At 35.5% G+C, this 12,804-nt stretch overlaps 1 protein-coding gene across 11 annotated transcripts in view; it reads left to right on the top strand.

Annotated features, from left to right (window-relative positions):
- Positions 1–12,804, top strand: part of LOC129247165 (synaptotagmin 1) — a 151,005-nt gene that overhangs the window by 76,396 nt on the left and 61,805 nt on the right. For 9 of the 11 annotated variants that reach the window (XM_054886139.1, XM_054886143.1, XM_054886138.1 and 6 more), the window contains 3 exons: positions 10,486–10,705; positions 10,795–11,057; positions 11,115–11,210. In XM_054886139.1, coding sequence (XP_054742114.1) covers positions 10,495–10,705; positions 10,795–11,057; positions 11,115–11,210 — 570 coding nt within the window. In that variant the 5' untranslated portion in view covers positions 10,486–10,494. The remainder of the gene's footprint in view (positions 1–10,485; positions 10,706–10,794; positions 11,058–11,114; positions 11,211–12,804) is intronic. The other 2 variants (XM_054886147.1, XM_054886149.1) reach the window with 1 other exon arrangement.

Raw genomic sequence — 12,804 nt, forward strand, 5'->3', positions numbered from 1 at the left:
GCGGATGGTGTGTATGCTACCAATGGATAGGTTAGTCTCCTCTACTTATAATTTATATAATAATTTATAATTTAAGTTTTATTCGGATGCCCTCCAATACAAGTTTCTCAACTTTTTTCACATTTACTGCAGTAGCGGCAGTAATAGGACCGCCTGAGCGAATGTCATTTTCAATACTCCTCCTGCCCCTTCCAAATTTATTTGACCACTTTTGATTTGCATAGCCACTATTTATTCGAGAATAATTTTTACGCTTATCCCTGGTTTTGTAAGGAGTTTAATCACAACGCTTGGTTCGATTTTCTTCAAGATTGTCGCGTCAGTCATCACGATCGTCTTTCAATCAAGGACTACTAAGTAACTAATGGCCGTAATTATGTGAAATCTTGTTTCTATACCATCAAGTAATGTAACCATTTATTGCAAATATTAATTTACACACCTCACTAGTAAAGTACACGGACAGCGAAAGTTTATGCAACGTTTCTCGTACGTTACCTACCCAGAGAAATATATTCGCTGCAAATTTACCCTCTGGCAGGAGCTTGTCTCAAGACGCGTGAGGTCGAGATATTTATATTATCAGGTACCCAGGCCGTTTTTCATTTCATGGTCAAAAATGAACTCACCAATTTTTACTGAATACTGAAAAATGCCTGAAAAATGCGCACCCCAATTTAAAATAATATAATTTAATCCCCTTAATTAAAACCATTGTACGCATATGCGAGCCACTATTACAACATGCAACTTGCCCACAACTGCTATTTATTAATATTACGTGAATTACTATAATCAATCGTAATTCATAATTTTGCTGTGTTTTTAGATTTTGCTGGAAAGCGCAGCTGACCACTTAAATAGAGCAGGAGGTAAAAACAGTTCAAGGTGAAATAGCGACAGTAATTGCCCATAATTGAAATATTTTAAAAATATAAGCTAACATGGCAGTCGGGTAGAGTTCATTTGATTGGTAGTATGCACGAGGAGTGTTAATTCTGGGATCCCGTAATCTCGAAATCGCGGGTTTCTCTTTGTTTTTCAAGCATCGATAGCTTCGGAATTAATTTATTTGAGTGTTGCTTGTACGAGTGATATCCATCGCGGGACTCGGAATGCCAAAACTTTTTTTAATATTAAATTAAAAATCACGTGAATAATTGATATGAAAATCAGCACAATTTATGAATTTTTTCAAGTTAAAGAAATGATTTGAAATTAAATTTTGATAAAAATTTTACATTGATTAAAATTACAGAACTTTCCCTTTTGGGTGTACAAAAAGTGACCAGTTACCAAAACTAACTTTTAATTGCAAGTGGCGGCTTTCGTCGGCAGACTTTATTATACACCGAATAAGTAAATTTGAATTACGGTCAGAAGACTAAGCTTTGTATGCTTTGCTCTTCTTGTGAACTCATTTAACACAAATGTAATAAACCATAAAGTTCCGTTTTTTTGGAATCGTGTGAGTGTTCTTAGTCTAAAGGAAAGCTTTAAGAAGTAAGAGAAAGTTTGTTCACCTGACTGATTTTTCCTATCCCACACTTAAGTAAAATACCTGACTGATTTTTCCTATCCCACACTTAAGTAAAATGTATTGTATTTTTTCAAGAATTAGCTCCTGCTCTAAGAATTCTTTGTTCGGGTTATTTAGAATTATTATTATTCAAAACTTTTTCAGCTGCTTTAACAATTCTTTGTTTGTGTTATTTTAACTTGATTACATAAATAGTATTAAAAACTTTTTCATCTTTAATGCTTAGAAATTCTTTTCAAAATCATAAAATGAGTTGTTAAAATGCCTGAGCATCAAAACAAAAGCCTTTTTTGAGTTTTTTGAACTTAAGAAAGTTACAATAAATCTCGGTTAGGTTAGGTTAGGTTAGGTTAGGTTGTAATGGTCGCCCAGAAAGTGGGCTCACTTGGACGAAAGAAGTTTGGTTCATTCTTTATGATACCATTGCAAGGGCGAAAACATCCGTAGGATAAGAAAAAATCACTCATACAAATTAATAGATTTTGAAAAAGTTATATTTCGGGACTAATCTCGAAATCGCTGAATCAATAATAACCGCTAATCACATTCAGTTAATTTTTTTTTATATTATATAATGTGGTATGCCCAAATGCTTCTTACTTTTGCAAAAAAACCAAAAGCCCTATGGAAGTTTTACTGAATTTAAGTAAGTTATATCTCGAGACAAATCCCGAAATTACGGGACTCACAACCACTTTGAACGTTGACATGCTTAGTATAAGAAAAATTAACTCTTATGAATCAATAGTTTTTACTGGTTACATTTCGGGACTAATCCCCTAATCGAAATCAATAATCGCCGCTAATCAAATTTAGCAAATGTTTGTTTAATATAGTAATACGCGTATCCTGCTATTTTTTAGCAAAAAAACAAGTGCCTTATTAAAGTTTTACTGAATGTAACCTCTTCCAGTATGATTTAGTAATGAAAAAGTGTGCGTGAAATAATGTTAAAATAACGAGCTAGTTAGACACACAAATTAGTCGCTCAAAGTAGTTTTCAACAGCCCGAGAACCAACAAAAAATAACTTTGTTTCTAACTAACCGTGTACCGGAGCGAATCCCGATTAGCAATATTCGTTAATATTGAGGTCCCTAGCGTACACGTGGAAGTACGTATTCTACTTACATATATGGCAAAAAATCACTCATACGCCCCGGATAAGCTATCTAATTCATACGTTATTATATGCTTAACAGTAGTTTATTATATAATATTGTGCCGTTATTGTGTCATTGCAAGAAGCAGTACCCTTAAAAATGAACTAAATTAGAGCACATAAAGGCCAGGACTCCACCTACTTTTATATACAATTCTGTATAGAGTAGAAATGCGCGTCAGCCATCTGTCTTTTGAAGAATTTTTTTTTTGTCGGGACAACTAGCAAGTGCAGCACTCAGACACAATTAAGTCCATTGTGCTATACTTGGATTCCCTTGAAAACTTGGTCTTTCCAACACTAACATGCGCTCTTTCCTCTGTTATTATCATTGATTATCACATCAGTTCTCCTTAAGGCTTAGGTTTATTTCGATAAAAGCAGCCACCTTTGGCAGACAAAGAAAACTTTCAAAAGTTATTTAACATTTGGAAGACTTACTAGATTAAATTAGAAGTGTTTTCTCAGAGAAATGTTCCTGTTGTTGCACTAAGATAACTAATTTTTCCAGCCACACTGCCTTTTTTCAGTACTTTTTAATATTTCATAACTTCAGAAATTATGTAATATCGTTGTTATTTTTGTACCTTAAATGGAGGCGCCTATAGTTTGCCAAAGAATGTCGGCTGATTTCTAAGACATGATCGACAGACCCGCGAAGCTTTTCGCCATTACCTACGCAGGATCGTCCGCTGTTGTAAAAACATGTTCCAGTGGACGCCGAGCCAAGCACTAATCGATAAGTAGACACGCAGAAGCACATACAAAAAAAGTTCGCAAATCAATCAAGTCAAATTGCAAACACAGAGTATTATTACTCATACCTCCACTTGTATATATATTTTGTATATTTTAATTAATTTTTCCATAACTCTGGCCAACATACTCACATATGTAGATACAGGAGAATTGTTTTGCTCCATGCAAGCGAAAACCACAATTGCAAAGCAATAAGTCAGTGGGTTATTTAATATTGCTGGTTTGAAGCATCGCTGTTAATCAAATTGTGGCTGAAATTGTGATGTGTTTGCACACACAAAGCAACCCAAATTTGTAATAAAATACACGAAAGATCTTAATTTGTGTATGCAAATATAACTATTTGTTTGCTCACAATATTTGCAACGTATTTTATTTAAATGCAAAGATATTTGTGCTATACACTACAGATATGCATATATATTTATGTACATATGGGCTTATTTGTATTTCCTTCACAATGTCAGCAGCACCATAAAAAATAACTCTGTCAGATTATTTAAACGAGTACGGTGATGAACTGTCGATGATAAATACTCTTATCTTAATGAAATTAATATTTCTTATTCACGTAGAGATCACGAAGGAAATGAGAAAGCAGACTTTTGTGCCAAAAAAGGGACAGAAGGGATATTTATTAGACCAACCCCATTTTTCGGCTTAACAAAAATAATATAAAACAGGAAACCAAAAAATGAAAAATGGAAAAATCGGGGAACACTGGAACGGCACAAGTGGCCTTAATCACTCCAAGAAGGTTTTGAACTTCAATGCCAACCGAGCAAAATCTGATCTAACCCTAGATTACTCTGTGGAGCACTTACAAGTCTCTTTGCTTGTAATAAGGACTTTAACTCAAGAGGATTGTCTAGTACAAGATTATGCAGGTTCTGCTATGATGAAGAGCACTCTATGGAACACTTCATCACCAACTGTGAGGCATTAGGCCACAAGAGACACAGAATCCTGGGCTCGTACCTACTATAATTGCTCCCTCCTATGGAGCTGGTTTGATTCCTCGGTATACTAAATAACTATAATTATGTAATTAGGGGCGCACAATAAATCAATCTGGTCACAGTGCATAAAGGCCTTAGCCTAACCCGTACAACCATTACCATCATTATCATTCACGTAGAGATTTTTGCATAGCCATATGCGCTGCAGTAGTAAAATATAATGCATGCAATGAAACCCAAGCAAAATTAATCACGGTATCGGAAGCTGCATATGGCGTCGATTGACAATGTCATCGGCATATGCCAGCAATCGTAAATTAAAATTTTCTGATAAACTTAAAATTTCATACAAAATTTGGAATCTGAATTCGGAATTCAATCTGACTTTTGTTAAAGAATGAACTATGTCTATGGAAAATTTGTTAAAATTAAAATAAAACGTATAAATGTAAAAATTTGTAATTATAAGGTTTTTTTTGTCGTTGGATGTATTTTATTCCTAAGACCTAGATCCCTACGCAAGGAAAACTCTACAGGTGGGCCATATAGCGTTTGCTTTTTGAACCACCTATTTTTTTGAGAATGGTAACACAAATGATATGTCAAATGTGTTCATAATTTACTTAAAGGTTTGACATTTACGAAATGGGACGCTACACGCTTGAACAAAATTGGGAAATATTGAAAACCTATTTCCAAAGTGGTGAGTCTTCTTCTTCTTTTCTGATTTTCACATCGGTGACTACGTCAATAAGCAAATTTGTCGGATTTGGGGCTCAGAAAATCCACACGTTACTGTAGAGAAGCAAATGCATCCACAACGTGTCACTGTTTGATGCGGTTTTTGGTCTGGCGGCATCATCGGGCCATTTTTTTTCGAAAATGAGCGAGGAGCCGCAGTTACAGTAAATAGCGAGCGTTACCGTGACATGCTCAACGAGTTTTTTTTCCAAAAATTGAAGAGGATGACATGGACGACATTTGGTTTCAACAGGACGGTGCAACTTGTCACACTGCCAAAGTTACACTCGAACTTTTGGCCACCGTTTTGAAAACCGAATAATCAGCCGAAATTCCGATTTCAATTGGCCGCCTCGGAGCTTTGATTTAAGCCAGTTGGACTATTTTTTGTGGGGAGCTGTTAAGGACAAATGCTATGCGAACCATCCAGAGACGATTGATGCTTTAAAACACGAAATCGAAGTTGTCATTCATGAAATTGGAGCCCAAACAATCGAAAATATGCTTAAAAATTGGGTTTATCGAATGACCTACTGTAAAGCCAATCGTGGCATTCATTTGAACGATATTATTTTTCAATCATAAATGACAATGTTCAATCTTCAAAATAAAAAGAAAAGTTTCAAAAAGTATTAATTAGTTTTTTTTATAGCCGATTCAAAAAGCAAATTTTACATGTCCCACCCTATATTTAATTCGTTAGTTCGATCGACGGTTTTTGTTTTTTGTTCTTATCTCTTTCTCTGATACTTTTCTCCTTCCCTCCTTGACTACCTACCCTCTTTCTAAATAGAATAGGATTTTTAGTCAGAATGTTTTAGGAGCCAAAAAATCTCTTGGTGCTCCTATTCCAGTTTTCAATTTTTTTTCGGTCGAAGTTGGCAAATGCTACAGTAAACAGTCGTTTACCATGGCGCGATAGCGTTTGCCATTCACTGTTACATTGCTGCTAATTTATTTCACATATTCTTATGGACTCTAAAGGGTGCTAAAAAGCTTCTCCCGTTTCAGCGTTCAACTTCTTCATTTTTTTTCTAATCATCTATTCCCACTTGTAATCGTTGTACGCTTATGACTTTGAGCTCGCTTGAGTGCAGACGTTCAGGTCGCCTTAGTATTTATATACTTATAATATTGATTCTTGAACTAGTAATTGTCTAGAACTTTGAATGTTCTTCACAGAGCAAAGTTGATTTTAAATGTATTTTGTCACACTTTTGTTTATTAAATATCAATAAATACTACAATCAACTTTACCATAATTTGTATTGTAAGCTAGAAGGCTATCGATTGCTTTAGTTGCTCGTGCCTTATAATATTTACTATGAATTAATTTATAACAGGCAGGCTAATAACCTACCCTACCGTTAAGCAAAATAAATGAACGAAACCAACGCAAGACTGAGTATTATCGAGGCCCTAAGCTCCCGAGTGGAGTGAACAAGGAAAAAATACATTTATAGCAAATAAAGATTAATAATTATAATACGATACGATAATAAGACACATGGGTACATCAAATCTCACACTTTACTAAAGAACTTATATTTCTGCGAAAACCACCTCTCATATCTATGAACTTTTGTCAATAAATTCTGACCTTTCATAGAAAAAATCAGCACTTTACTAAACTTTTATTACTCCAGCTGTAGCTATAAATGATAAATTTATTAAATGTTTCGAGAAAAACAAGAAATTTAACGCCTTATCGAAAAAAGTGCTAAGTCGGTTTAATTTTTTTCTGAAAAAATCACAGATAAATATGTAAATAATACGCAATCCATAGCAATCTGCAGATCCCATTTTAATTTTGTTTACTAGCCTTGAATACTAGCATATAAAATAAAAGTGAGCAATATAATTTTTATATATTTTTCTTTACTGACATGCGCCAGGCGGAATCGAGGCTAAACTCTTGTTTTTGTTGCTGTTTCCCCACATATAAAGTTGCGTGAACACATCTAGTTATTCATCTGAAAAGCTAATACGATTTACACACAATCATTCTTACATTACATTATGATTGGCGCTAATTGAGAGAGCATTTGTAGTGATTCCAAGAACAACAGCTGCTGCATAGTTTTTTCGTTTAAGCAGAATATACCGAGTAAGGTTTCGTTTCGTTGAAATTGAGTTTCCAACACAAAATTTGAAATTTTTTTTTGTTATCCTGGAAAAATTTCATATGGACGTGAAACTATAAATTTTGTTTAGTGATGCTGCATTTTCGCATCAATTTAATATTTTAAACAACTTTAAAGCTTTAAAGGAGAAAAAGTAAGCAGAGGAAGCCATGGCGTATACTTTATTTCATAGGAGGAAAGTTCAACTTTTTTAGTACTTTTTTATAATACAGCAAGAAGAACGAGGTTGAGATATGCATTATCATATGCAAATATATATGTACCTTTCCTATCTATAAATATATATATATACTTTTTTTTTTCAAAGTAATTCATTAGGAAATTTCAAGGATATTTAAGTATAAAATTTCCACAGTACAACATTGTACTAAATTTGCTCTAACGTGTAAGTGAAGAGAAATCTTTTTTATTATCGAGATATATTCTTTTTCGTTTGGTATCCATATTAATATCATAGAGCGAGCATAAATATTTAAAAACATTTTTTTTTTTATTTGGTCTTTTAAAATTTGAAAGTGTGCAATATTGCTATGTCAAATCCATAGTTTTAGGAGCATATGAAAAATTTCCCTGATAATATATAAAAAATTACAAAACTCGAAGGCCAACTATTTTATGATAATTTGAAAATTTTCAAAAGTCAGCGAAACGGAATGAAAACAAATTCCCCACACATAATTTTTTTGCACACACAAGTCCCAAAGATGCATGTAGTAGGATACATTTTTTGATGTAATAAATAATTATTATTTTTAGGCTACTGCGCACTGTGGCCTAAACAGATCTACAGTGCAAAGCCTGCTGAGGTACCCTATATTTTAAGGCTGTTTTAAAATTTTAGAACATTCTGCGGTTTATTTTCCTTGAATTATATTAAGGCACGGCAATACCACTAATGTGGTGTAGTCTTTTTCTGCTTAGTGTAGGACATATACAAAAAATGTGTTCCGAATTTTCAGTGTCCATTTCACAGAATCGACCGATGATGGTCTCAGATAGACAAATTTTGTTTAAGTGATACCTCTGTCTACAGTTGCTTATAAGGTTACCAGTTAAAAGTCTTAAGCCTACTCTGCTGAGTTACAAATCAGAAATTTCTCCATCAGGCATTAGAATTTTGCCAGGATTCAACGATCTTCTTCTCCTCCCACTTACTGAGAAATTCATTAATGTGACCTTGTGTAAGTCCACAGGCATGTTTGCCTCTTTTTTCTCTCATATCCCTCATGTCGAGGAGCCTTAACAGATAATACTGTTAAAGTTTCCTCAGATGTTAAGAAGGCCCAGGCAGTGATTTACCATTTTTGAGTTGATTAGAGTTGATAGAAGGGCTTTCAAAACCGCCGGACTATCTAAAAGTATGTAAATGCGGGTGAAAAACTAGCACAAAATAATTGTTTCACGGAATAAGTTGATTTTTTTATCAAATAATTCTTTTTCAAAATTACATTCATTATTTAATATACAAAGCATAGTTGTATGCTTCGACTTTTATGCAAATTAATAAACGTTTTGCCTGTCACTAACCTGAGAGTGGACCAAAATTTACCTAACAATTTGATAAGATTAATAAAAAAAGAACTCGCTAACTCCCTTCTGCAGCTTGAGCAAAGCTGCTCCATGAAGCCTAATTGAGCAAGAGGAAGAAGCTCATAGCCAATTCCATTTGAGGCATTTGAGATATTAAATTTTAAAATTTTGGGCAAAAGTGCGAATACTTTATCAAAAATATCATGTAAAAAACAAGTCGGAATATTATTTCTGTCCTCAGACTTCCATAGTAGAATTAAAAAAAAAATGCTTGTAGTACATTCTATGTAACCCTTTATCTTTTACTTAAACGGGCATTTTTTACAGTTTCTCAAAACATGCATTATGGAAATTCATTAAAAAGGCAGTTGAAAGATTAGAATGTTGAACTGTTCCACAGAAATTTTAAGCAGTGAATTTTACTGAGGGTTACCGAAAACGAAAAACTCGTATGGGTTAAAATGAATGCAACCTGCAGTTCGCAGGCTCATCAAAATTTTTAAAAATTAAATCATCCGTAAAAGAAACTCAGTCCGTCTGGGCTAGTATTACCTTTGGCGAAGTTGATCCTGAATACGAACCCTTTAATAATTATTGACATTTCACCGTGTTGAGTAACAATTTTGTAAAATTGTGGATAGATGGCATGAAAAATTGTGAACTGGCATCGTCTTCGGCAAAGTTGATCCCGGAGACATTTAATTTCATAATTATTGAGATCTGTTCATTTTTGTTGGACTGTGTATTCATTGGTCTCTCGTTAGTAATCAGACACCAATTTGGGGATAGTTAAAGAGTGAAGGAGAACCCTGGTGCTGTCATTTCCATACAAACAGCTTAATGTGTCATCTGAGTGCAGATATTAGATTTCTTCCTAGAATAGTTCGCTCTTAATATTTTTATATATTGTAGAAAATCAAAAAGAGCTTCTAAAGAGCGAGGGCGAACTCTGAGTTGAAAAGGTCAATGTATCTGACCCTATGACTAAAGAAACCAGCTTCGCCCAAAGAGCTCGAAGCTGAAACTCTCGATCGATAATTCTGAACTTACGAGTGCTCGCATCTTGGTTCGAGATATGCAGACGAGTAAGATATGAGTAAGTGGTGGGGATAGGTAGTGTATGGAGCTGGCACAAAAATTGCCATTACAATGTGCAAATAATTTTGGACCGAGACGCATAAAAAGGCTTCGATAAAAGTTTAAAGAGCAAATTTATATTTATAGCCATACAGCCAAGAAGGCTGTCTCCAATCCAATGTTTACGTTGAGGCAGCCACTCAGCAGAGATAAGACAGAATACAGTTATGGTGTTTTGGTGTTGGAGATTCAACTACCGAAGACCTTTAAGTATTTATAAGGCATTCCCATGGCAGCCGGAGCCGATTCTACGTTACCGGAATGACTCGGGTTTTTCCCGACCAAAGGCTGCCACCCCAGTAAATTAGCCCTGTCTAGTGTACCGTACCCCAAGTATTTATTAGGGAATCAGTCGAGGATATTAACATATTATGGAAAGCAAAGGACTTTTCATGTCGCCTAGCCCCATTTTTCCTACTACTCTCAAATTATATATTTACCCATCTATCTAATTCTTTTCCACGGCCTCTCACTTAATTTAATAAAATCTCCCTTCCATCTTCTCTCCTTTCAGCAACACAAAATGCCGCCAAACGCGAATGCGAACACTGAAGAACAGCTGCCGGAGGAGTCGACGCCCAGTCTGGAAGCGGCCGATCAGAAAATAGAGGAAACCACGCAGCGTGAGGTATTCCGTGAGTTAGCGCAAAAACCAAAAGAACAGCAAGCGGAAAGTCAAAAAATGTTCACAGAGGCAACCACTTTGACACCTAAAACCACAACAGAAGCCGAGGGTAAGACAGAAAATTACACTTGCAAGCATACATATATATCTACAAATTCGCATACTGGTATTAATTAATTATATATTGACACTTTGCAGAGGAGCCCACCACAACAGCTGTGTCCACCATCCAGAAAATTGGGCATGCCGGCGAAGTGGTCACTGAGGTGATTGCCGAGAAGACCGGCCTGCCCACATGGGGTGTAGTGGCCATCATCATATTGGTATTCCTCGTCGTCTTTGGTATACTCTTCTTTTGTGTACGCCGTTTCTTGAAGAAGCGACGAACCAAAGATGGTAAGGGTAAGAAGGGTGTCGATATGAAATCGGTACAATTATTAGGATCGGCGTATAAAGAGAAAGTAAGTATCAACAACGCCATCATATCTTAGTAGTTATTGGGTTCTGGTATGTCATAGGTTCAGCCTGATATGGAGGAACTCACCGAAAATGCTGAAGAAGGTGATGAGGAGGATAAGCAAAGCGAGCAAAAATTGGGAAGACTGAATTTTAAGGTAAGCAGAGTGAGAGATCTCAAGTCGAGCAAGGTTTACACTCTACTGACAACACGCCAATATATGTGTACGTGTATTTGTATGTGTGCAAGTACAAAATATACAGTAAAAGCACAGTGGAGCATAGAAAACGCGAACGTGTAAACTAATTTATATGGTTGCAAAATAATTCAAATACCTTTTACAGCTTTTCAAATTTTAATAATCTCAATTCTTAGTAGCATAAATTTAAATACTTATTTTTCCGTCTAAAATATACAACTCAATTATAATATATCATAACTAAATTTCACCACTTTTATCGTTGCACATAAAAATTGTATTTAGTTTTTTATTAAAATTTTGTAGATGTTTTCTCATAACGCTCCTCTAAAACAAATTTGAACTTGGAAAATATATTTAGAATTATTGATTCATACTAGTGTTGCCAGAGTTGTAAGAAATTTTAATAATATATAAGTCAAATTCAATATAGTAATAACAATAACAAGAGCGCAACGCTTACACACTGGAGACTTGAAGCCGAAGGTTTCAAATGTACGCCAAGATGGAATTTCTTACAACATTTTATATGCCTCATCTCAAAAGAATTATGAACGAACTATAGAAAGCTCCAAAATATCTTGGAATATATTCAGAAATTTCAAAATACAAGTTCATCCCTCAAAAAGGATATTATTGCCTTCATTGTAATTCCCATCAACTGCAACGCACTCATGCCAGCGTTTAATCCAGCTCTGAAACATTTCTGGAACTCTATTTTCATTATAGCCAACACAGCCGTTTTTGATTTTTCCATTACTGTTGAAACGCCGAAGTGTTTCCCCGTAGTGAATTTTTAATTTGATCAAACAGGAAAATTGCAGGGAGCCATATCAAGTGACTGTGGATGACAGTCGTTTCATTCTTGGTCAAAAATTCACGGAACACATAGTCGTCCGAGTGGTCCGCCGGAACCAAGTCTGGAGAATGGGCGTGATATGAAATAAGTTGTAACTCTATTTCCATTAATTTTACGAAATGGTTGAAGTGCCAGTCTGGTACTCCTCAAGTAGCACTGAAGCGCCGTTTTGATACCATTATGAGACCTCCAACAGGGAGATATCTACAGCCAACCAGAGATATTGATATAATGTGGAAGATTGATAGGGTTTAGGTTGACGCACTGCCCCAGGCTGTCGAAAAAGGGAGCACCCAGAGTAAATGCTCTACAGTCTCTTTCTCTGAAGGGTCCCCAAAGCTTCTGCAATGGGGGTTAAATGGTAACCCCAGCTTTTCCCCGTATATGCCGATCGTCCAGTGACCGGTTAACACAGCTACGAGTTTGGAAATTGAAGGGTGAGGAGTCCAAAGGACTTTCTGAGTTCTTCGTATATTGTACTGGGGCTAAAATGGAAATGGAGCTCCATCTTTTCCTCGCTTTCCTGAGAAATAATATAATTTGTGCAGTTCCTCATTAACAACGGTCAGGGGGATGCCGATGACCGGGGAGAATGGGAAGCTCATCACCAATTTCATTTCTCTCTATGTTCCTATGTCCTGGAACCCAGATCACAGAAATATTACCTGCACACCCAAGAGATTTCATCTCCTC

The sequence above is a fragment of the Anastrepha obliqua genome, chromosome 5 (genome assembly GCF_027943255.1).
Source record: "Anastrepha obliqua isolate idAnaObli1 chromosome 5, idAnaObli1_1.0, whole genome shotgun sequence".
NCBI classification, from domain to species: Eukaryota; Metazoa; Arthropoda; class Insecta; order Diptera; family Tephritidae; genus Anastrepha; species Anastrepha obliqua.